Source organism: Folsomia candida, unplaced genomic scaffold (assembly GCF_002217175.1).
Source record: "Folsomia candida strain VU population unplaced genomic scaffold, ASM221717v1 Fcan01_Sc008, whole genome shotgun sequence".
NCBI classification, from domain to species: domain Eukaryota; kingdom Metazoa; phylum Arthropoda; class Collembola; order Entomobryomorpha; family Isotomidae; genus Folsomia; species Folsomia candida.
The window spans coordinates 6,264,733-6,289,695 of NW_019091200.1; the positions used below are offsets into that span (position 1 = coordinate 6,264,733).

The 24,963-nt window shown below is 38.9% G+C and overlaps 8 protein-coding genes and 1 long non-coding RNA gene across 11 annotated transcripts; 5 read left to right on the forward strand and 4 right to left on the reverse strand.

Moving 5' to 3' along the window:
* Window positions 1-1,075: 1,075 nt before the first annotated feature.
* Window positions 1,076-1,892, reverse strand: LOC110853512. Its single transcript, XR_002548220.2, has 2 exons — window positions 1,490-1,892; window positions 1,076-1,412 (listed from the first exon to the last, which is right to left on the reverse strand). It is a non-coding gene; the product is annotated as an uncharacterized LOC110853512 (long non-coding RNA).
* Window positions 1,893-2,869: 977 nt separating this feature from the next.
* LOC110853326 (F-box only protein 17) lies at window positions 2,870-4,303 on the reverse strand. Its single transcript, XM_022101580.2, has 5 exons — window positions 4,050-4,303; window positions 3,785-3,977; window positions 3,477-3,717; window positions 3,372-3,413; window positions 2,870-3,281 (listed from the first exon to the last, which is right to left on the reverse strand). Exons 1-5 carry the CDS (start codon window positions 4,179-4,181, stop codon window positions 2,942-2,944), a joined length of 948 nt encoding a protein of 315 aa, XP_021957272.1. The 5' UTR covers window positions 4,182-4,303; the 3' UTR covers window positions 2,870-2,941.
* A 1,173-nt stretch (window positions 4,304-5,476) lies between these two features.
* Window positions 5,477-6,645, forward strand: LOC110853406 (glycine-rich protein). Its single transcript, XM_022101670.2, has 2 exons — window positions 5,477-5,608; window positions 6,006-6,645. The coding sequence occupies exons 1-2, from the start codon at window positions 5,597-5,599 to the stop codon at window positions 6,435-6,437; spliced, it is 444 nt and encodes a 147-aa protein (XP_021957362.1). The 5' UTR covers window positions 5,477-5,596; the 3' UTR covers window positions 6,438-6,645.
* A 159-nt stretch (window positions 6,646-6,804) lies between these two features.
* On the reverse strand, window positions 6,805-8,462 carry LOC110853038. The gene is made up of 2 exons (XM_022101261.2): window positions 8,273-8,462; window positions 6,805-8,147 (listed from the first exon to the last, which is right to left on the reverse strand). The coding sequence occupies exon 2, from the start codon at window positions 8,109-8,111 to the stop codon at window positions 7,239-7,241; it is 873 nt and encodes a 290-aa protein (XP_021956953.1). The 5' UTR covers window positions 8,112-8,147; window positions 8,273-8,462; the 3' UTR covers window positions 6,805-7,238.
* A 624-nt stretch (window positions 8,463-9,086) lies between these two features.
* On the forward strand, window positions 9,087-9,985 carry LOC110853598 (NADH dehydrogenase). Its single transcript, XM_035854191.1, has 2 exons — window positions 9,087-9,303; window positions 9,371-9,985. The coding sequence occupies exons 1-2, from the start codon at window positions 9,098-9,100 to the stop codon at window positions 9,591-9,593; spliced, it is 429 nt and encodes a 142-aa protein (XP_035710084.1). The 5' UTR covers window positions 9,087-9,097; the 3' UTR covers window positions 9,594-9,985.
* On the forward strand, window positions 9,645-11,984 carry LOC118432945 (NADH dehydrogenase-like). Its single transcript, XM_035854192.1, has 3 exons — window positions 9,645-9,689; window positions 9,779-9,912; window positions 9,970-11,984. Exons 1-3 carry the CDS (start codon window positions 9,677-9,679, stop codon window positions 10,225-10,227), a joined length of 405 nt encoding a protein of 134 aa, XP_035710085.1. The 5' UTR covers window positions 9,645-9,676; the 3' UTR covers window positions 10,228-11,984.
* A 688-nt stretch (window positions 11,985-12,672) lies between these two features.
* LOC110853077 lies at window positions 12,673-15,778 on the forward strand. The gene is made up of 5 exons (XM_022101305.2): window positions 12,673-13,907; window positions 14,005-14,318; window positions 14,391-14,605; window positions 14,770-15,250; window positions 15,313-15,778. Exons 1-5 carry the CDS (start codon window positions 13,495-13,497, stop codon window positions 15,510-15,512), a joined length of 1,623 nt encoding a protein of 540 aa, XP_021956997.1. The 5' UTR covers window positions 12,673-13,494; the 3' UTR covers window positions 15,513-15,778.
* Window positions 15,779-16,007: 229 nt separating this feature from the next.
* Window positions 16,008-19,269, forward strand: LOC110852876 (zinc finger protein 808). 3 transcript variants are annotated; one of them, XM_035854599.1, is made up of 7 exons: window positions 16,008-16,188; window positions 16,278-16,591; window positions 16,669-17,053; window positions 17,135-17,325; window positions 17,433-18,370; window positions 18,449-18,997; window positions 19,079-19,269. In XM_035854599.1, the coding sequence occupies exons 2-7, from the start codon at window positions 16,291-16,293 to the stop codon at window positions 19,172-19,174; spliced, it is 2,460 nt and encodes an 819-aa protein (XP_035710492.1). In that variant the 5' UTR covers window positions 16,008-16,188; window positions 16,278-16,290; the 3' UTR covers window positions 19,175-19,269. The 3 variants fall into 3 exon arrangements, with proteins under 3 accessions (XP_035710492.1, XP_021956711.1, XP_035710493.1); XM_022101019.2 differs by having other exon boundaries at window positions 16,669-17,026; XM_035854600.1 differs by having other exon boundaries at window positions 16,281-16,591.
* On the reverse strand, window positions 19,174-24,646 carry LOC110852877 (calcium-independent phospholipase A2-gamma). Its single transcript, XM_022101022.2, has 9 exons — window positions 23,760-24,646; window positions 23,139-23,646; window positions 22,462-23,044; window positions 22,280-22,398; window positions 21,918-22,213; window positions 20,246-20,347; window positions 20,079-20,150; window positions 19,908-20,019; window positions 19,174-19,824 (listed from the first exon to the last, which is right to left on the reverse strand). The coding sequence occupies exons 2-9, from the start codon at window positions 23,644-23,646 to the stop codon at window positions 19,544-19,546; spliced, it is 2,073 nt and encodes a 690-aa protein (XP_021956714.1). The 5' UTR covers window positions 23,760-24,646; the 3' UTR covers window positions 19,174-19,543.
* Window positions 24,647-24,963: the final 317 nt, after the last annotated feature.

The window sequence follows — 24,963 nt, forward strand, 5'->3', positions numbered from 1 at the left end:
GAATGATTGACCTTTGAGGGCGAGAAGATGTGTTATCGAGATGGCGGACATGCTCAATCTGGAAAATATATGCAAAAGAAGAATATTATTTTACCACGAAAAATGTACGTAAATCGAGTATATAAGTATATAACCTGTGGTTTAACTCGGACGCCTTGTTTTCGCGATGTGTAGTTGGCAAGTACTCATAAAATTCGGTCATGTACCTTCGCACCATTTTGTCATATATTGCTCTAAACGAGGCATCACCACTGTCGGGAAGCGTTTCTCGAATGAAACGGTCCTGACTGCATTTCGTTACACGGTCGAAATATTCTTCCATCCGGTCGGAGCGGAGACGAAAGGTTGGAAAATGAGAGGATATCTCGTCACAGTCGAATTTTATGTCAGCATCGGTCAAAGGAAGGTTAGCGGCAGGGACCTAAATTTTATATAACGGAATGAAAAATGAAAGTAAGTAAAGACCAGAAGTGGTATGTATGTATCACCTCCATAATCGCTTCTAGCTGAGGTCCAAGTTGTTTGCTCAAATAGTAAAATATCGGACAGAGAGAGGCTTCCGCGTATTTATCGGATTGACATGGATAACCTAAAATCACAGTGTTTTCACGTTTTTCATTTTTATTCCGTCAAACACAAAACTGATTTTTATATATTCGTAAACTGGTTTAAAATTACCCAAAAAGAAAGGGAACTGATTTAGCCAGGATGGTTTCGCAATGTCGTAAATGAGCACACCCACCCCATCATACAGATCGACGGATTCCTCCTCCTCAAAATACACCCCACTCATGGCCACCGTTTCATATGAGCCAACATTGCTGTTGTTAGTATCTGTAAGGGTCACAAAATCTAGGGCTCCGAGAAACACAATAATCTGTGTCAATGTTACCATTTGTGCAATGTATTCAAAGGCACTAGTTTGGAAAAAAATACAAAATAACAAAGTAACTTATATTTATGCTATGCTTTGTATTACTTTTATTCTGTTGCAACGACTTCATTTCTTAGAATTTGAACAATAACAACAAGGATGAAACATGTACATATTCTAAACAAAAAACAAAAGCACGAGTTGATTTAAGAAATGCAAAAAACATTTTTATTTATAAATCCTACCAAAATACAATACTGTTTATTTCTTTCAATACAAAATTACAAGTTTTACATAATTGCTAGTAAATAAATATGCCAAAATTAAGGGTACACTGAATATTTTAGCTACTTTAAAATGCATCGTCATCCAGCCGAGGCACAAGTAGCAGTGCATTGTTCTATGGTTTGAAACCTGTTCCCATTTCCGGCGCAACCACCCCACACGAAACTCGAGCAGGATGCACCATTCCAGTAAAATCGGGGAAATGAAGCCCTACAAGGTCCGGTATCTGGGCTTTGAGTGCAGCTTGGACTGACTGTTAAAGTAAAGTGTTACATATAAAAATCTTCCAACAATTATCCAAAATTATGAAAACTATTTCGAAAATCTTACTATTTCCACCATTCCAATCGGGCGCATCCTGCTGTATGAAACGAAATCGGTTATGATTATCCAGTCCGGGCAGAGGCACACCCACCACGACCACGATGAGAGACAAGCTGCCCATCATAACTACGAAAACGAGGAGGAAAACCATACCGTTTTTCATAATGAACACAGATTTTTAATGATTCTAGAAATTCGAACGACTTTTATAGTTTTGGAATCTATTTAGGTCTGGATCCAAAAAAAAATCAGATAAAAAAATCACCACGTCGATAACCTTTCCTTAACTCAGGAGGACCTTCACAGTGACTAAGATTATTTATGTATGATCGAATTAAGGAAGGAAGTACGCTTTTAGTACAACTTTTTTCATGTTTCTTTTCTAGCCATAGCACAGATCGAGATCATGTCAACTATAAACGCTCAAGGGCAAAATAAACATTACAAATATGACAATACGTACCATAGGTATTTGCACTCTGCTTTGCTTCATTAATTAATTACCTCCACTTTTTTAGTGAGGTTGGTCGCATATTGTGCAAAGTATGTATGTATGCATATATAATGCAGTTCAGGCAAAAGCTATTGGGTTGAGCAAGCTAAAAAATCTAAACGTAGTAAAAATTACGCGGTGCACATACATAACTATAAAAAAAATCCTTGCATAAAATCCAGTGTTTGTATTTTCTCTTCTCTTAAGAATTTGTGCAGTCTCACCTTCATTTCCGTTCCAGGATTGGATTCTTTTTGTGCAGAATTATAAATAGGTGGCAATCACGCTTCGCCAATTTTACTTTTTTTATGTATTTTTATACACCAGTCGGATTAAAAGCGTTGGCACTTTCATCCTTGATTTGCTATGATTGGCTTCATCTTGTAATTTCGTATGAATGAGATGAAAACTTCGGGTAACTTTTTTTAACAAGTTTCTCTCTCATCAATTGTTATATAATTGTGTAAATGTTTATTATATAATGCTTTTTAGGCACTTAATATCATTTTTTCCTAACGGAATGAATAAAGTGGTCACATCATCAATCACTTAACAAACTATGCCCAGTTTATAATTTCGCCGTTCGTCGCTTAATAAATAATAACATATACAAAAATAAATAAACACATGTATTATAAATGGTCAAATTCCATTGGTAATAATGGTAAATTTTTGCATATGTGCAAATGCTACAATCGTAAATCTCATAAAGGAAGAAATGTATTTATGTTGCGTAATATGTCAAGTCGCAAATTATGTATCGCATAATATGCTAAAAATGATGCATATATAACATCGTCCCGTAATAGTGGGCAAATTGATTGGAAATGTAAATATGAGTTTCAGTTAGAACAAATCCTACCCAAATTATTAAAATTAATTACACAATGGGGTTTTCAAATTAAAATAGAAATACTTCTCGTTTATTAACCACAAATAAATAAATATCAATTGATTTGACTAGTTTACTTGCCCTCTAACAATCGCACCTTGACCTCTGCCCCCCACACTCTCGGGCCTGTGCCACCTGCACCCTCGTCCCCACCATCGTTATTCCCTCTCGCCATGCCGCCATGGTAAAAGTGGACATATCTCAACTCTCTCTTGCTGATCTCGTACTCCTCCCGACTTGTTTTGATAGGCAATGATCTCGAAAACTTTGTGAATGGGAGGGACTCTGGCAGTATGTGAGATTGGCTGCTGAATGAGGACGATCCTTCACTCTGGGTGGATGACGGGAACGAATTAGTCATCGGATGGTGGGTCAAGATTTCTTCAGAAGTGGACGACAAGAGGCGGACGTGTCTGTAATTGTATTTGTAGAAAAAAGTTTTAAGACAATTTAATGAGGGTATATTTAATCTTAAATTTTAGAGTAGGTTTGAAATTACTTACAGTTCGTAAAACCCTCCGGCGTGTCCGGAAGGAGTTGACACCCTGTTTAAAACGGATAAATTGAATGATTAATTTGTCAATTTATTTAGAGAGGTAAGTACTCACCACACTCCCCACTCGACCTCCCATGGGATACACGCCCTCATCACGGCCGGAGTGAATCCCACCGCCCACAAGTCGACAGTTTGTTCCATGGAGCAGGAAAAATCATCTGTGGCGAAGCATGTAGTGCGTGTGGTGGAATTTGATAATACTGATGTTGGGTAAGGTATGTCAACGATGGTCCAACCGGCTCGAGGCGTGGAAGGTTCGGGATGACCAGAGATAATATTCCAGCCTGAGAAACCTATTACGAGTATTTTAAAAGAATATGTAAAAAATATGCAATTGATGATTTAGATTTACTAAAATACCATCTTGGCCGTTAGAATTTCTGAGTAAATTGCGACCAAAAACGTTATGTCGACACACGGCCCAGTGAACGGCCCACTCATCGGGTCGGGACGCGACGTGGGTGTGGATTTGGGAAAAAGTAGGAGAATTGTGATTATATTTACTTTTCCAAAAGAGAGGGTCTCGGATTGTGTTGGTGAAAGTGGTGCAAACCTGGTGGATTATACATAAGGTCAATTACAAATTATGTAAACTAGGTGAATGAAATTTAGAGACGCAACTAACCTCTCCCACTTTCAGTAAATCCGGTAATGGAAGAAAGGACAAGATTTTCTCGAGAAGTTCGGAAGGCAGGGTGATCAGGGTGAGGGGTGTGGTTTCTTCTTTAGTGGTAGATTCCGAAGGTGGTGGAGACATTACTTTTGTATCACTAGAAATAATATCCTCGATGATATTTGATTGACGTCAAATAGTCATGCGGTGATTTTGCAATGTGTTTCTGTTTCTTCATCCAACATGTACCGAAGGTTTTACCCGGTTGGAGAATTGTCATATTCTGGGCTGGATTGGGATTTAGGTTATGTAAATCATTTCTGCATCAACATGAGACTAAAATTGACATCCAATTTCCGGTTTATTCCAGCAAGTTTCCTATCTATGACATATTTAGTTATACGACATTTGTATGGCCTAAATTAACTTAATTGAGAGCCTGAGCCCTTGATGTATTTCCTTGATCTGCGAACTTTTCTTGAGTGTTTGTGTGATAAAGTGATGCGAATAAAGCAATTAATATTATTAAAAATTTATTACATATCGTGCCTTTAGGAATAATGAGTATTTACCAATCATTTACCACAGAGCGTCATTGCATATATATTTGGCATGATTTTATTCTTCCCTTATGTAAAATTCCACCAAAACAAATTTAATGAAATTAAACTCGAAACTTTTATAACACATTGTTTGAGTTTCTTCAATTAAGTGTGTGCTTGCCTCTCATCATTTATTTGTACAACAATAACTTTATGCAATGGTCAAATGAACAGCCAAATCTCAGCCATTTAATTGGTAGTTATTCATTTAATTCATGATGCGCAATTCGACAATTAACAGTTCGACAGCATGTACAAAAGTGGGGTCAAGTCCAGTCTGTCTTCACCTTTAAGAAATTATGTACAAGATTGAACGATTTACGATAAATAAAGGAATAAATTGGGTTAATTAAGGTTAAACCTTACCTCAAAAGTTACGCCAGAACTTAAAGTATACATACATATGCGTAACTGCAAAAACTGTTTGTGCAATGAAATTTACTGCATGACCAGATCGACTGTACGGATAAGTGCTTAATGATGCCATTCTTGCGTGTGAGAATTCTTCTACGCACATTAATTAATTAATTGCATTACATTTTGTATTTTATTGGTACATGACACAATGCAGTGTTATTTAGTTATGCATACGCACATATGCATGCATGTGGTCAAAGGTTGCTGCGTTTTATATTTATTATCAAAAATTATTATTAGTTAGTTTAGTGAGCACTTTCCACCCCATGGGCACGGGCCCCTTATTATTTTTTAAGCCTTGCATTTTTGACATTATATTTATTTATTACGCAGTAATGATGAATGACCATGTCTGGCTTGGATAGCTTGGCACAAGACAAGGTTGTGGATAACCTCGACCCCAGCTTAATTTTAATTGTTGTTAACATTTAACAACTGTTGAGTATAAGGGGCATATAAAAGGAGGGTGCGATCCTTCCAAAAATATCATTCGTCGTGTAACATTATTCCAGGGATATTCATATCAAGCCTTCAAGAGAGATGAAGCTCTTTGTAAGTTTATTTAAAATCAGTTCAAAAGTGTACAACTTGAAATATAGTAATTACTTCTCAAAAGTTTTTTTAAGTCTCAAATCTGAAAATCTCGTAATTTTGAGACTATGGGTTTAATTACAATTCTCTCTTTGCCTCACAATCCTGAAATGAAACAGCAAAAATTCTCACTTTGTCTCCTAATTTATATCCAGAAATGTCTTACTTTCCATATAATATTTTTTATTTGATATCCTATTTTGCACGGTTTGGGAGGACATTTTTAAAATATAATTTATTGATAGCTTTCAGATCTTCTTCTATTTTTTTAAATTTTCCTTAAGCATTTCATTTTTTACTTCCAACCCTGGCGTTCACTGTCCACCCCAATTAATTCTGAATGTTGTACTCAATCCAGGTTGCTGTCGCCCTTCTCGCCACGGTCGGCTACACCTTGGCCGCAGAAGAAGAAGTCAAACCTAAAAAACTCGACGAAGGGAAGGACCTCGTCGCCTCGGCGTCGCATTACGGTCTTGGCTACGGATACGGTGACCTTGGTGGAGCTTATGGGGGAGCTTACGGTCTCGGCGGCTACGGTCTTGGCGGCGGCTACGGCCTAGGGCTTGGAGATGGTGGCTACTACGGAAAAGGGTGGGGTCACGGGTACGCCCTGAAGGCAGGTGGATGGGGATGGGGATGGCCACTCAAGGGCTGGGGTTGGGGTCACTCAGGTCACGGTGGATGGGGATGGGGAGGTCATTCCTACACCCACCGAACTGATGGGTGGGGCTGGCCAGGGTGGGGATGGCATGGAGCTTATGGCTCTTATGGGGGTGGATTCCTCGGTTAAATATCTGCAGAAGTTGCTCTGAAAATTTTCTAAATTTGCCATCATAAACTTGGGGAAGGAAAATCGTAATATTTTAGACGAAATTATATATCTAAATTTATTTTTCATATGAAATCGAAAACATGTTATTTATGTAGGTGGAACTTTTGTTGCCAAAATTGTTAATTGTGAAAGAAAGAGAATAAATTCAATAATTGCCATTGATTAATTAATCGAACATTTTGTGACCAATTATTACACAAATAACGGAACATGTTTGATGCATTTCATGAACTATTGGTTTGTAATTGTATGTATTTACATACATGCAAGTCAGACTTCGAATTTATGATTGAAGTAAAAATAAAAATAAACATGAGAAGATACAATGGTTTTGCATTATCAGTTGCCTCATTTAATTACAAGTGTAGAATTTGCATTACATACACATATTATGTAAATATAATAAGCAATACAATTTACACAAGCATCGGATTTGCAGTTACAGAAAATTGCGAATATATATGTATCATTTGTACGACATTTGCAAAAAATTGTATGATTGTTAGTTAATTAATAGTAATAAAAATATTCCCCGGCTTCCGGAATACTTATGTATTCTTTCATCAGGTCTTTACAAACTCGAAAACATAATTCATATATTTTTTAAACATTTAATTTTTAAAAGGTTTTAATTACTTATTTAGCCAGCACCACATATACTGATACATATTGTTATCTATTGTTTTAAGTATTTGCAGGTGTACGTGATTTTCGATGCACGCATAAGTATTTGGTCATTTTGTGTTAATCAGTCAACAGTTAACGATTTTTATTATTTAAAGTCGTTGCAGTCTGATGAGTGTTAGGCTGCCTCGCATTATTGTCGCCTATCTTATTGTTTCTCCCCCCAACTTCAATATTATTGTACGTGTCTATCAGAGCTTGGGCCCCTGCCCCCAAATTAGACCAGGTTGCAACCACCATGAGAATAAACCACGTCTGCCACGACAAGAAATAAAGAAAGTATTTTATCAGTTTAAGACCAAATAACATATTGGAGGGGAGATATTTTTGAGGGAGTCCGAGTAAAAAGGTCACCGCTAACGCCAAGTCTGCCGCCCCCTCAACCGTGGAAGCACAACTCGTCCAAAACCACGAAGACCCGAATATAGAAAAGAATCCCCTAATAATTGGTCCAACCATATAAATTCCGACCGACATTGCCAGCCCTATGAGGAAAGGTTCCAACTCAAATTCCTTGTATCTTTTGTACAAAAAGTAAAAACTTGTCACAAAGTGAACCACGAGGTAGAAACGGAGTATAAAATGCTCGTATTTAAAGGCAAAATATAATCCTGGTCCAAACGACAGAATCATGAATAGATATTTGTTTCCAGTTTTCAAATATTTTATCCAGTCTTGTCGAGAGAAAGTGCGAGAAAGTTTGGTGAAAAGGGAGGAAGACGCGACGTAGAGGAGGGCACCCAGGAGGAAAAGTATTAAAATTATGATGTCCAACACCCCCGTGGTTTCAGGGGACACGAAGATAAGGTAGTAGACCATCCAGGAGGAAAAGATGAGGCAGCCACGGACAAGTGTCCAAACGCTGGATTCTTTGTACAAGGACTTGAAACGCTTTAGAAAGTCCTTCACCCCAGGGGCCGAGGTCAACGAGTTCACCACGTCTTCCATCTTTAACAAAATGTCAATCCCGACTTGAGACAGCACCTGTAAAAATATTGAATTTATATAATTTCAAAAACTACATTTTGGAAATGGCAATATGGCATCCTCGTAATAATGGATTATATTTTTATACTTTTACTTTAAATTATTGTATTATCTTACGTTACCTTTCAAACAGTGTTACAGCCAAATCAATCCAGGATGAGAAAATTGGTCGTGAAAAGGTGAATATTTAAAGCATAACTAACGCGAATTTAATTAAAGTTTTGATTTGAAGGCAAAGTTAACTTTATGATACATCAACATCTGATGAAGACAAACACGACCGGTGGAAATCATACTGGCTATTGTATATCAGTAGCATAGGTGCACAAGGTACAGCAGCATTCATCCTATGACCTTGCATCAGCGTTATAAACTGATTCAGTTTGCAATTATGCTTCATCTTTTCATAAGGTATTTACTTTATTTATTTTGTCCGAAATGATGGATTTGAGTGAGCTAATTTTTGATAAAACTCCGTTACAAATGTTACAATAAAGAGCTTTATAAAAATCCGATCCTGCAATTTAATTTATTAAGTAAGTAATATGTATGTATCAGTATCATATAATATATATCATAATTCATAAATTATTTCTTCCAATGATACATTTATAAAATAATAATGATGCATTTGAAAACCATGATCAATGATATAATAGCGTCCCTAACATGGTGCATTGCTACATTGCTACTTGAATGATAACTCACGAATGGTAACTTGTACAACAAGTAGTTATAATCATGCTTCATGTCTAGTCGGAGATTCCCCTGTCTGCTCGGACAAGAAAACGTAAAATTATAATTGCCCCTTGCCCCCAAGGGAACCATTCTAGCTACGACTGACGATCAAATTTTGAGAATATTTTATTTTACATAATTCTCATTTATTAATACTTACTTGATGACAATCATAATTACTAGTAGATGGAATTAATGAATAAACTATTATGAAACGTGCCCACAAGCTTCTCGTCGTTGGAGGTGGCGCAGGTGGTCTCGAACTGGTTGCGCATTTAGGTCTGGCGAAACACTCCAACGTCGAAATGACCCTGTTGGACGGAAGACCGACGCATATTTGGAAACCACTACTCCACGAGGTCGCCACCGGATCCTTCAACTCTGGACAGGACGAACTCAACTATTTCTCCCACAGGTTAGAGTGAATAGTTTAATTGCCTAATTAACTAATTAAGAAATTAGCAATGTCTTGATTGTTCAAGTGCTGAGAACAATTACAAATTTCTCCTCGGCTGGATGGGTGGATTAGACAGGAAAAATAAAATAGTAAAAGTCGACGCACTCAAAGTGGGAGGAAAATTGCTCTGTGGACCTCGCGATCTCCACTACGACACTCTCGTAATGGCGATTGGCTCTGTTCCAGATACGTTTGGAACACCTGGTATAAAAAGCATTGTATCTACAATGATTAAAATGCATGGGTAAAAATTACGGTCTGATTTCCAGGCGCGACAAAACATTGTCTCTTTCTGAACAGTCCGCATGACGCGGATGAGTTGAGATTAAAGATGTTGATTCAGGGTGAGAATCCGCAAATTGTAATTTGCAATTTCCAAACCGAGTAATTTAGCTAAACTCCTGCTTATGTACCTTAACTTCTGGTCTTGCAGGGCTCTCGATAATCTACGGAGCAAGCGAAGTGCCCAAACTCAGAATTGGGATCGTTGGGGCTGGTGCGACCGGAATAGAACTCGCTGCAGAAATTCATCACACGATTGAATCATTAGCAATGACGGGATTCAAGGTGGACATAACTTTACCTAAATTGCATACTTAATCAGTGTCATATATACATGTATAGTTGGACAATTTGGAAACCACAATAATCGAAGCGAGTCCTCGTATACTTTCCATGGCAGACGAGAAGCTCGCCCAATTCGCCAAGGAATCACTAGAAAAGAAAAATATTCAAATATTGACCGACACAAAGATAACCGGAGTCACGGATAAGGGTTTCATCCTAGGAAATGGGACTTTCTTGAAGAAGGAGCTCCGCGTCTGGACTGCAGGGGTCAGGTTAGCAATTAATGTTCTTCACAAAAATTATGATATTACTTGATAATTAATTATAAGCGTCGCTCACAATTAGATCACCCCGCTGGCTGACCAAGACTGGGCTTTCGACAAACCACCAGTCTCGCATTTTGACTAACGATTACCTCCAAAGCGTCGATGACCCCGACGTCTTCGCCATAGGAGACTGTTCCGCTACACATGTCCAGCCCGGGATGCAGGGTCACATAAAAATATTACCCACCACGGCCCAAGTCGCACACCAACAGAGCGTCTGGCTGCGGCATTATTTGAAGAAGCGTATCATCGATGGGGACACGTCGGGCGCGGCCCCGTTCGAGTTTAGATCGCAAGGATTCTTGGTTTCGCTAGGTCACCGTACGGCTGTCGGATCGTTGGCGATTATTCGAGGGATGAAGGACTACCAGGTTTATTCTTAAGAATTCGCAACATATTTAAGTTGTCCTCATGAATTTCATGTTTGTGCTTAGGTAAAAGGTCACTTGGCGAAGGGGTTATATGTCACCCTTTATAGGAAGCATCAGGCCGCAATATTTGGCGTGCCAAAGATGTGTTCGCTCTTAATTGGAGATCAATTCCATTACATGGCGATGCCTGAGCTAAAGTTTCATTAGGAAGATCCATCTGCATAATATGATAACTACTTTGGGTTGTACGAAATCATGTTGCATTATTTCTATAAAAAAAACTTTTACCAATTTTCGGGCCAATTAATTACTTATCCGGCGATTTTTGAGAAAGAATAATAATTAAATAATTACACAATTAAAACTATGTATAACTATTCTGCATTGTTATTTTTAATTCCATATGCATGTAAATACCTATGTAATTGACTCGTTAAATTAAATTTTCTCAAGTCCCATTATTATTTATTGCAATAATAAGCCCATATCTTTCTTAACTTGTCTATATACGTGAATTCTGCGATGCGTAAAACATACAATGGTCGGACTAACAATCCAATTTTTTCATTACTACAGACACATTTATCTCTCTAATTACAACATCTTAATTAATACCTACCTAACCAAACAATGAATGTAAGGAGAAGCCCAATTTATGTATTGCATACCTAACAATTAGACCGGTCGGCCACCTTTGAAATCATTTTAATTAAAGGGGGATTCAATTCATGGCGTGAGTTTCGTGTCTGGATGCTGCGAATAGATCAAATAAACGAGATATGATCTTTATTACATCAGAATATCACAGGACATGACCAAGTACTAGATTTTTAACCAAGACACAACAAAGAATTTGGTTTACATTTTATCCAATTTTTTTTGCTGAATCTGACACTGAATTCATTTTTGGTAGGTAAACTTTACGAATTATGTAGTAATGCATTTTTCGCGTAATATGTACAAGTGTAAAAATGCCTGTAGAAATAATTGTGAAGCCAGGTTTCTGATGCAGCAACAAGTTTTTGCGATTTCTTGGTACAACTAGTTTCTCAGAGTTAGTGCTTGGAGTCTATACGCGTAATTGATGTTACCCAGTAGAACGCTATAGTTGTTTATTGTGCACAATCTGCCATCATTACTATTTACTTAGCCCATTCTTTTTTGTCGTAGTACTGGTCAGGGCTACTTTGCACGCAGGTAAATCCCCCAAAAAACGCATTTTACCTCGTAACACAATGAATTTAAACCACCCACTTTATTACACAAAGTAATTACGCGAGAAATAAAGTGCTCATCACACAAACAAATTCACACGACACAGATTATGTGCAGAATTGTGCCAATTACGTATGTTAATATGTATACCAATTTCTGGCCTGTCTCATCTCCTCCGTCTTAAATAAATGCGCAAACTCCTCCTGTGTTAACACCTAATAGATAATCTTTTATGTACCTCCACAAATACTTTCTTTACAGTTACCATCATTTACTATGCCGGGTCGTTGTCGCGTTTCCATTACATATATTTATCAAACCAAGTAAGTACCACACAAATAATTTAACGCACTGTCATCATCCGTCCTTACGGGATCTTATGCCGTTGAGTTCGATTCAATATTATGTAGGTCAGGCATCTCATCATCATTTAACAAAGCCAATCACTTAAGAAGCAAGAGGGGACAAAATAAGTATGCAGATTTTTAGATGCCATTTTAACATGCAAGTCATCAGTTAAATTAAACGCTTAAAGTGCAGTGCATCGGAACGCCATCACATATCGCATGCATTTTCAAACCAGCGACCACTTTATTATTACTACACATACATTTAACTATACTGCGAATCTTATGCAAAAAGGTGGTAGTAAGGAACTCCAACTAAATATTTGTATGTATGTCAGTCAACGTCACTAGTGGACACCATGCACTGCTGCTGATGATAAATTGTAAATACGCGAATGGTATCGTACATCACGTTCTTTTTTTTTGGCTGTGATGAAGCCATTTCATTTCCACTGCAAGCCTTTAATGATCATCAAAGGGACCACAAGACAGCGTACCATGAAGAGAGCAGCGTTGCAGAATTACAAACCACCACGACTTTAATATGCACTTGCACAGTAAATAACTCGTTTTATAATAAATTTTTTAACGTACATATCTCGAGACGAGTCTCGAATCTATGTGTGTGCGTATTATTATTAATTCACCTCTTCTAAAGAACCTGAACCTGACGGAAAGTGGAAATTAAAAGAATATTAGAAATGAAAAGTGAAATTTGTAAAGTAAACTAGCAAGAGTGGGTGAGTGAGTGAGCCACAAGCCACAGAAAATTGGATTGATAGAGTTTGGAAAAGATTTCTGATTTTGAGAGTGAAAAAGTTGTAATTTTAATTGTGATAAATAATAAATATATAACATCAAATTGGGCTGGTGGTCCTTCCACAAAAATTGTTGTGATATATAACGTGCCATAATAAATTAAGTAATTAGTAAATAAATTATTTAACCAAACAGAGTTCCCCACAGTGTCAAGTTTGATGTCAAAAAGTCGTCACAGCTCAATAACAAAATCCATTGTGTACCATAGCAAAACTTGTTTACTTCGTAGGATCAGAATTCCCTGAAATCATAGGCGTCAATAGCACCTAAGCTGTACATCGTCAACAAGTATTGGGATAATTTCCAACTAGTTGGCAGTAATCGTCCCTGGTAAAGTAGATACAAATGGAGTGACTCCATCCAAAACCGGTCTCATTCGACTCTCAAACCCCACGACGCCGTCTCATCTCAGTCAGTAAAGTAATAGAAGTACCAGTGAATTTTTCCAGTGTGCCGTTCTGGACTTGACCTTAGAAATAATTCTGGCCTTTGAAAATCATAAAAATGGCCACGCTCTTGTCCGCTGTCTCATTCACCCTCACTCGCCTTTACTTACCGGCGACGTGTACTTGGATTTTTTCCCGATATGTCATTAAAGCCCCACCACTGGCTCTAGGCGCCGAAGTGGTCCTCGCCTTGGCGACTTTTACCCTTCTCTCACCCATCATCGCGACCTTGGTGGGGCTCAACCTGCTCGTCCGCCTCGTTTTGTCGGCCTATCTTCGGGTCACGACGGGCAAGAGGATAACTATCATGGAGGGAAGGGACGCCTTCGTGTCACATGACGAATATGCAAATTCGTGTAATCACTACTCTCTTTATGTCATCGAGGGGAAGTGCGATCTCGAAAAAATTAGGAGGAAATTTTCCTCTATTTTAGAACAGAAGGGGGCCGATGGGGAGATTGTGTATAACAGGTGCGTTATTTTATGTTAATTCTAGATAAAGTTAATTAATATTGACTTCTAGATATCAGAGTTTGTTGAACTTTCAAATTAATTTCATTCTTTTCAGACTGAAATGCAGAATAATCCGCCATTTAACGTACTACTGTTGGTCGCATGTTGGGTCCGCATTCAAAATCGAGAACCACGTCAAATACTTTTCAAATATGGGCCCTTCCACGCCTGCGCTTACTCCGGCAGATATCTTTTCCGAAATGCAAGCGATCTATGACCACCCTTTTCCACAGGATAAATCCCCTTGGGAAATTCTCGTCGTTCCCAACTTTACCTATGAAACGACCACTAGCAACTTATCCGCATCCCACTATGCCTTCATCGTCCGTATGCATCACGGTGTCATGGATGGGATTTCAGCCGGAAATGGTATGCATGCCACTATATATTTGTATAAATTTGTATACTTAATATTTACTTAAATATCATATTTATTTTTAGCCCTTCAATACTACATAGCCGACGCTCCCAGTAAACTAACCGTCGATCCACTTTGTCCCTCACATGCTTGGTCGTGGAGCAAAACGGTGCTGGGTTACCTCCAGTTGGCCATCATGGGACCAAGGTCGTTTTTCAAAGTCTTGTTTTTAGACGAGACAAACTGCTTTCATGGCCCAGAGTTGACCGGACCAAAGACGTTGTCTTGGTCAAAACAGGTAAAAATTAATCTTTCTTTAAGTGGATCACGTATATTTTAAAGAAATCTTAGAGTATTATATTGTGGATTGCTTCTACATCTGTCTAATGATCTCTTTAATAATCGCTTGCTACACCAATTTAATTTATCTCTATAACTTATGACTTTTCTTTATTTTGATAGGTGTCGGTGGATGCCCTTCGCTTAATCAAGGAATCAACCCATACCTCCGTGACGGCCGTGTTAGTTTCCGCTCTGGGTGGCAGTGTGAGAGGACTCGCCCTTAAGAAAGGGCTTCCCGTCCCTTCCACCCTACACGCCTTTCCTACCATTGGGATCCTTCCCTTTCCAGATGTCAAGCCCCGAAACCGGTTCACAATGGCCCTTCTTCCCCTCCGAATTGGGCTAGAATCCTCCCTTGAGAGGCTGAAGAGTGCGGAATCGGCATTAAAAGCACTCCTCAGGTCGCCCGATGTCCTCACAAATTATCATTTAATGGAAATCTTTGGCGTGTTTCCCGTCCCCGTGATTAATTTCTTTCTCGAAAAATGTCACGCTACACTTCTTCTGAGCAATGTCCCCGGTCCGGCGGAAAAGGCGACGATATTTGGTGGAGATAAAATTGTCGACATTGGAATTTGGGCTCCTATCCAGCTCGGAATGAGTAAGAAAATTTCGGCAAGAAATTGTATTCCGAAATTTGTATTAATAATTTGTATTTTGTAGGTATTGGAATGTCGCTATTTTCCTATGGGGGAGCAGTTCGTGCCACTGTCGTGCTCGATAAGACTGCCGGATCTGCGGAGGACGTTCCCACCATCATTGAAGAGTTTGAGAAGGAAATTGTAAATCTGGCGAGACAGGCGGGGGTCTCGGCGGAGCAAGTTTTTAAAGACGATGTCCAAATTAGGGCGGTGGCGTCATAACAAGACTGTGATGATTATCATGTACATACATATAATGCAGGTTTAGTGTGAATGAATAATATATGACTAACGAATTACTACATACCTCGCATAGTTTAATAAAATTTTGATAGACATATATAATTACTTTTGTATAATATGAAATACTGTAGGAAAGTGAATGCATGATTCTAAATAATATATTTAATTATGAAGCGCTTGATGAACTGTTATACAATATATGACAAACTCAAGAAGTAGTAAAGAAATATCTTACAGAAATTGAACGGACTTTAATCTACATTACTTCAACTATTAAACTATCTTGGCTATGTGGGGTTGCAATTCAAATTGAAATTCATGTCAAAAACCTATATATTTTTCGCATCCCTCAAAAGATCTATGATAGAACTCCTATCTGTAATTCAGTATTTCATAAAATGCTGCATGAAATTATGAAAATTTAAATTTGTCGTATGTATATATATGTAATGAGCATGAAAACTCGCGTAAGGAAATGCGGGAAGCAGACATTCAAGCAAGATAGAAAACATCAAATTCATCAAAAGCAATTAAACTTTTTGGACGATTTTTTTTACACTCAACAGAATTTATTTGTCAATTGTTTTTTAACTTTTAACCAAATTAATTATTGATGCGACCAGTTGCTTGAAGAAGGATCAAGAAGATCCGAGAGGTATCAAATTGTATTAAAAAAATGTCCTTCCTCTCAAACCGTGAACAATTCGATATCAATCAATCAAATAATGTCAAATATTTATCTAGTAGGGAACGGACCATGGCGGTCAGGAGTTGTTTCTTCTGCCCCAAAGAGCAGGGGTCAAGTGTCAAAGACGCCGAAGGGTGGGTGACTTTTCGCCCTAATAACGCTGACTTGATTAGAGAATCGATATGTTTCCTCTCCAAAGTTTTGGACTTTGATGAACTATATTCGGTTGACCTGGATCTAACCATCATCACGAAGGGGATCTCTTTTTGTCTCGAATGTGTCTTTTTGTTTCGCCAAGTACTTGAAACTTATGGGAAATTGTTTCCCCTTCTACCAAAGATTAAGGCGAATGTGGAGATGAAATTGAAACGTGAGAGCTTATATAACATCTAATCCTAATTTGATTGAGGTGCTAACAAAAATGTTTTGTAATTTTTCCCAAATTAGATAAATCTTCATTGGACACTGGCGATGAACTTGAAGAAATTGCCGTTAAATTTGAAGTGAAAGATGATGATTTTGGAGGATACATTAGAAATGCGCTCGATGACCACGATGGTCGAAATGATGACGTGGAAGACTGGTCACAACCGGACATGATTAAGGATGAACTGGACGCTGAGGGAATAGATGTTGGGCGTGATCCATTGGAAGATGTTGAGTGTCTGAGCGATGAAGGAGCAGATGTTGAGCGTGATCCATTGGAAGATGTTGACCGTGAACTGGATAATGAAGGAGCAGATATTGGACGTGATCCATTGGAAGATGTTAAGTGTGAACTGGAAGACGAGGAGACAGACCTTAGGTGTGATCCATTAAAAGATGCTGATGCGTAATGATTGCGTGAGATAATTTTTTAAAATTAATTTTATACTTGATAATAACAAATAGTTTGTTATCCAATTTGTTACAGTAATTACGACTCGCATTCACCTCAGTCAAACCAAGGGGATGGCCCACCGCCTCAAAAAATTATGAAAATCATAGCTTCACCCAGCTTTACACAGGAACCATGTAACAAATTCTCCTCTCCATCAAAAAAAGCTTTGGCAGCCTCTTCAACCTGTACCATTTGTGGCGAAAGTGGGCTATGGCTGAACCATGGTAGTTTGTCCCATTAATTTATATCAGCTAAAAATATGAGATCTCTTCTTGTTTTTATTGCGCTTATTTCATTGGTTTAATTAGTAATTATGTGTTCTCTCTCACAGAACTACGGACCCATCTCAAATGTCACACCCTCGAGGCCTCACACAAAATAACCGAACGCTGGCCCATCCCAGTAAAATGCCCTGTAGTATCCTGCACGTTTCGTAGGCCTTACCACCACGAAATGTGGGAACATCTCATAGAAAATCACCTTCCCATCCTACACCGCTGTCCGATCCCCACATGCAACCAGTACTTCATCCTTGAATCTACCCTCCGCGCCCACGTCGCCCTCCACTCCTCGACGTCCTCTTGTCGCTGTCCTGTTTGTGACGCTACATTAGAAAGCGGGCCCGCCCTCCTAGAACACGTTCGTTCCTTCCATCCTGCAAAAAAACAAACACACACCTGCTCCACTTGCCAGCGAGTCTATCCAAGCATAGGAAAACTCCAATGCCACGAGAAAAGTCACATCCCCGCGATTACAACATGCGAATTTTGTCCTTTCACGGCCACACGTACAACGTCGATTGCGATCCACACGATGGAAACTCACGAGGTGAACGGTACCCTAGAGAAGAAGTGGAAATGTGATATTTGCGAGAAAGCTTACGTCTCCAAAGTTGTGCTAGAGCGGCATGCCAGCTTGCACAAGAAATTCGACGGCAAAGGTAGAACATTAAATTGCGAGATCTGCGAGTACCCATTCTATCCGGAGGAGGAGGAGAAACTGCGCCGGCATCTGGAAAAGGTTCATATGAAGGTTGGGACAGTGAAAAGATGTGTCGCGACCGAGTGCAATTTCACGACGACAACATACCCAACGTTACGCCAACATGAAAGACAAAATCACCCAGAACTTTTGACGCACATTTGTGTCTCCTGTGGGAAAGCATATTCTGACCAGATTTTTTTGGAGACGCATCTCAAGACGCACCAAGGTGGGAGTGAGCCGTTTGGTTGCAGCGTGTGCAAACAAGTTTTTCCATCCGGGGATAAAGTAGGCAACAATTTTAAACAATATTATAATGTTTTTTTGTCTTTATTTCTATAATAATTTCCTTGTTTTCCCTTACAGCTCGCTGCTCACTTGGCTATACATAATGGAGAAGTTATCATCACCTGTGACCAATGTACACTTACCTTTCCCTCAGCTTGGAACCTCCGAGCTCATAACATATCCAAGCATAACGCCCCCTCGCCTCATACCTGTTCCATTTGTCTGAAAAAATTTGTCGGAAAGTTTGGCCTAAGACATCACATGGATACATTCCACCCAACTGAAACCACGCCTACCTTTTGTTGTCATTTTTGTCCCAAGATAGTAAACTCTAAGAGCCAACTCAGAACTCACATTAAGAGCGTCCATGAAAAAAGTTCGAAAACCAACCACATTTGCCCAAGTTGTGGCATAAAGACGTCTGATATAAGAATGCACATTTTACGAGCGCACACTGATGCCGAGGAAAAGGCAAAGGAGAAATGTTATTTCTGCGAAAAAACGTTCGTCACATTCTTTGAATTGAATTTGCACTTTGCGACCCACACGAACGAGAGACCATACATTTGTCACATATGTAGGAAGGATTTTACACAAAATCATTGTTTGACGGCGCATTTTAAAGTGGTGAGCATCATATTTTGTATAGGGACTAACTATTTTAGACATAATTATTGCTAATATTAATTATACAATTTGCTTGGACAGCACAAGAGGAACGGAGATTTCTTCCCAAGACCGGACGACTATTTTGGAATAAAAATCGAGGAGACGGATCATGTTGATGAGCAGATACAAACATAATTGACTAGATACAGCTTTATTTATTATTCCAGAAATGTCGTTACAAGTCCATTGTAAGTATATGAATTTTAATAAATGGTTTTACAAAAACAGCACCATCCTCGTACTCAGCTTAATTAAGATTAGTTAACTAGCAAGGATAAAACACAACTAGAACTAATTTCATTGCAGTGTGCTTTTAATTTCATAAAACGGGATAAAAAATTTCGCGTTAGAAATCACGATTGTCCACTCTTAGAATATGCTAGTTAGATAGAATACACTTACGTAGATATATGCCAATTTTAACTTGAAATTCGTACAAATTATGTAACATTTACACCGGAATTGGCAAGGCAGACACAAATAAATTAGAAAAAAATCTAATTTTTAAGCGTAATGGTACCACCAGTCGACCACCTTTTTTCCGACCCCTTTCTCTCTCAAGAGTGTCTTACACGCGAACTGAACCTTTTCCACGTTTCGTTCCAAATATGCCCTTGTTTCGAGTTGGACACGGTCCAACTTTTCCGGACTAGCTTCGTCAAGTCTGACCACTTCTGACAGGTAAGGATTTAACCGGAAGTAGATGGAATGTGGAAGGAGCTCGTTTAAGGTGTTGTGGACGGATTCTGTGTCTGTCGCAGAGTCCAAGACTTTTAAGAATTTACCTAAATAAGTGTAAAAACAAATTTAATTAAATACTAGATTTAGCTCGAGAGATATTAATTCTAGCTTCATTTTGCTTGCACACCTTTCCATGAGAGATAACTTAGCCCCTCCTTTTCTATAAGATCATTCAAGTTCTTATCTGTCCGACTAGATAGCATTAATCCCGTTCCGAGACTAACGACAGCTTGCAGTGGCTAAAAAATATAAATTAAAGGACCTCGTTTTTATTTAAAATTTGACTCTTCTGACGCACCTGATCCTTCCAAATCGTTTTAGCCTCCGAAATCGCTACCGAAGTAGGATTATTACATAAGACCCCTCCGTCCTGAATTATAAATTAAATCAATTAAATTAAATGGCACTATGCTCATTAATTTAAATAAAAATAAACGGTATAACAAATCACGTTCAATTACGCACCTGATGCAAATAATTTCCCAATTTAAACTCCTCAAAATACGTTGGAGCTGCGGCACTAGCCCTGACAGCCTCCCACATGTGGTACCGGCACCCTCCGAGGTACTGCATATTTCATTAATTAGTGAATAACGTTTGAATATTCTCCACATCCGTTTCTCCTTCTCTCTCCAACTCCTCCTCCTCAAAATTGTCGTCCACTTCCTCCTCTCCCTCTTTTGGTAACTCTAATCTTGTTACGTTATCATCGATGTGGGCAAGTCCACGAAACCAAAAGTCTTCCACACCCAAACTATCGAGCACCTTTTCTGAGAGGAAGTGCTCACTTTCACACCCTAAAGTTTTGCAAATCGGTCCTCTGTTCTGGAATGCAGTCAGATTAATTAATTGTTTTTCCTCTTCGTTTGATAGATCAGCCAAAGGGTCTTTGGATGAATTAGTCCATCCTGGAACAAATTTAAGGCCGTCGGGTTGATTTGCAGCCCCTCTTCTCATCCACAAGTAAGACTGAAGTGAACTTTCTCTTCTTGCGGCTTGACTTTCACTTTTACATTGAATCGTGTAGACTGTAAAACAGACATGAGTTTTTGCTAATAACTTTTTTCCTATGCTCGAAAACTGTGCCAAAATTGCTTGGCTGTGATAGCGACTAGCTCTGGATCTATTGCACTTTCCTATGTATAATAACAACTCCCTCCACTTTCCTTTGGCGTCTTTCTCCTTGTCAATTTTCGCAATATATTCTTTAATCGAGAAATTCTCTGTGATATCTTCAATTGGGATGCACAACACAAAGTACACGAACCATTTCCTCGATAGCAATCTACCAGCACGAATATTGTTAATTTCACTCTTTACTTGCAATGAAGCAGAATTTTGCGAACTGAGGGGCGACTGACTGTTCACGAACATGAATTTCGCACCACATTTGAGTAAATCAGATAAATGCCTATCTAAATTATCTTTTCGTTTGAAACTAGCACCACAAACGGTGCATTCGAAAGGTCTTGACTCACTATGAACTGATTGATGTAGTTCTAAAACTTGTCCGTAATTAAACGAAGCACCGCAATTAGGATATTCACACTTAAATTTTCTTTCATTAGTGTGGATCAAGTTATGTCGTCCTAAACCATCGGGGTTATTAAACGAAGCATCGCAATTAGGATATTCACACTTAAATTCTCTTTCATTAGCGTGGCTCAAGTTATGTTGGTTTAAATAATCTTTTCGGTTAAACGAAGCACCGCAATTAGGATATTCACACTTAAATTTTCTTTCATTAGCGTGGCTCAAGTTATGTCGTTCTAATTCGAAACTAGTTTTAAACGACTTATCACATCCATCAAAATGACAAACAAATGTCTTTTCACTATGTACTTTTTTAGTGTGGTCGGTAAGTCGCCATTGGCTATCAAAACTACTCTCACACAATTGACACTTAAAAGTCTTATCAACTTTTATTTTTTTACTCGAAGACGCCATCCAACTAATTAAAATGATAACGACACTAGAGCAGACTGACCGGTGCGAGTGACTTGCGAGAGAGAAGAGTTGGAGAGAGAATGTGAGAATTTCAGTGGATATGATTTGCGAGGGTTCAGGGGGCATAATGAGAAAATAAAACTAATATATTGTAACCATAATTATGGTTATGCATAACCATAAACCATACCTTTGGGCGCTGCATGGGTGGGAGGGCGTACGTTCTGAACACGTATGGGCACACCCTCTCTTGGTTTACGACGGTGGAAATTGCTGAGACTCTCGGCAAGGTGGGATCTCTAGCGTGCGTAATGAGTGGCATTTCTCCGCAATGTTTCTTTAGGATTTTCTCAAAAGTTGGTGTATGATAGTAGCTGTGGCTCCAGAGCAGGGCGGCGCTCCCCATGAACGAATTTTGGGAAAATATTTCACGACTAAGTTCTTTATAGAGTACTTCGGCGTCGTCCAGGGATTTTTTATGGGCACCTACATATAAAATAACATAATAGATCTAGACGTTGATTTTTAAAGTATATACCTAAAAAAAATTACCGAGTAAAAAGGCCAAGATTGAACCGGTACTGACTCCGCAGATGTAATCAAACAGTTCGTACGTTCTTTTTCCCGTGATTCGTTCTAATGCTCGTAAAACTTCTAGAGCGACTAATCCCCTAGAATTATTTAAATTAATAGTCATACATCCCAACGTTTTATAAATAACCGTAATCATTTACCTGACGCCACCCCCGTCAATGGCCAAGATCTTTATGCCCTGACCCTTCGTTGGAGGGTTGTTTCCCAGCAGGGCTAAAATTTCGCGAGTCCTGTTCACTACGACGGTTTCGCCTTCATTGGTCTTCATAATTTTGGCGAGAACTTTGACTGCGCCTGACTCTACGGCCGTGCTGCGTGTCTCGGTGTGTTGATAAATGTGGGAAAAGAGCTCATCAAGATGGGTGATAAGATTGTGTTTGGAGGAGGTTGATTTGGACACGAGAGATACCAAGAGTTTCGTTCGTGACTCAATGTTCTGCCAGTACAGGTTTGTCTCGAGAAATTTGGAGAGTTCTGGTTTAGGATGTGGCTTATCCTTGTCTTCTTTTATAAATTTCTTGTCCTCGGAAGATAATGTAGATGGGAAGACTTCCTCTTCTTGTGATGAAGAAAGGAGCTGTTCCCGTGTGATTTCAGGCAGCATTTTAGAGTCAATGACACGATTATTTTCAGAATTTATTTCTATAACGTTTCTCAATACAGAGGAGGGTGGTTGAATGGGGGGTATGATGAGAGGAGGGGACGCCTTTTTAATTGGGGTACCTGAAAAATAGTCATACCATATAAGTGGGAGATAATGATATTGATGATTAAGCTAAAGATCTAATAATTATGAGCAGAGATAAAAATATTTTACTTAGTGGCGTGAGTCGTATATTTTTCTGAGCGTCTTTATTTTTCTCAGGGTTTTTAGGGTTATCTGAGCCACCACCGCCGTTGCTGCTATCTGCTGCTGTCCTATCCTTATCTCCTGAGGAAGAGTTATTTGGCTTTGTTTTTGACTCTGAAACTGTGGCGCTGCCCTCGGACGACGTATTGCTTTTGTTGATGACAGTTCCTTCAGTTGGAGGACGCGGTTCGCCACTATTTCCACTTCCAGTGACAAAATTTGCGTTTCCACTGCCTCCGCCGACCCCAGCAAGTGCGACCGTGACTCGACTCATGACTCCTGCAGGGACGTCTTTAAGGAGAAGTAAGAGATCCAACATTAACGCTTTCCCTCCAGGAGAAGAACGTAACAGGGTTTGACGCATCATCTTGTTCTTCAAGAGAGATGTGGATACTTTCTGTGAATTGTTCTTTACTACTTCTTGATCTGGACCACCCCTGCCGCCACCGTTCCACGAAGAAGAAGAGTCAGACATCTGCAATTGAGAAACATAATAAATGATGTTTGCTTAATTTTTGAATTTTGTCCAACCCCCTCCGTATGACTTTGTGTATTTATTGAGAGTTTATATTTTCTAACGCTCTTTACCTTATCTTGCAGCAATTAATTCAATTGTGTCCGATTTTCCAAGGAGATTTGGTATGTATGAACAAGTATAAAATGGCTAGTACAAAGCGTGTGGCGTGGTCAAATTTTCAACCCGGAAGTGATGATGATGAGATCCTATTACTGGTTTGTTTACTAATTGCTCGTTTACGCGATTTGATTAGCGATGAATACTGATGAATTGATGAGTCACTACACACGACGGGGTTATTGAATGAATAACGAAGTCAATACTTGTGTGTGGTACGATATGGCAGTGTCAAAGGTCACGTATTTAATCCTCCACGACCAAAAATACTTTAGAGTCTACCACCTTCTTCTTATTTAAATATATTTAATGCAAGTCTTCTTCAAACTATATCATCGTTTTAATAACGATTCGTTATGTCGTACTTTTATTTGCGTACGGAAATTGGTTTCTCAATCTCAACACAGTCACTTCCTGTTTTCTCAACTGTCCCGAATTCTGCACTGGGCAGTCCTTTTGTAACAAAAATCGTAGCAATTTTCCTTCATAGTCATTTGTTGTTGTATATTATTAGTATTATTTATGACATAAGCTTATGTACACAAGATAAGCAACGAAGTAAATCTTGATTGCTTGCCAGCTAACGGCTCGTGTTCTTGCCTGTCCATTCTTTGTCAGTACAAAAAAAGTACAAATTCAAAATCACAGTAGTTAAAAGTTAGCTAAAGTTAAACAGTTAAATGCGATTAAGGAGGCTGACTCTAGACTGAAACTGAGACGTCCTTCGCATTCGCACACGATGCGATTTCTGCATGTATTCGCGAAATCCTGAACGAAATGCGACTTGCTTTCCTAATAAATAGCAAGTCAGTCTGCGTTTACGCAACCAAAACAAAGTTGTGATCACACCACCTCAGCTGACGTAGTAAAACAGAAATGAGACACACCTCCGTCTCTGATTGGAGCGATGAGATGAGACAACTTTTTTTTTGCAAAAGTGCGACGCAGACAACCCCCGGAATCGGATGTCATGCAACTCTTGACACACATATTTAGCATTACTTAACACAATATATTCCGTAGCGATTTCGCGAACAACAAGCTCGAGCTTGATGTATGCGGCAACATCGCAATTCTCATTGATGGATATCATTTTAGTATCAGCAGACGCCAAGGTCTCCAGCATGCAGATGCCACTTTGGTATAAATGTATGTATA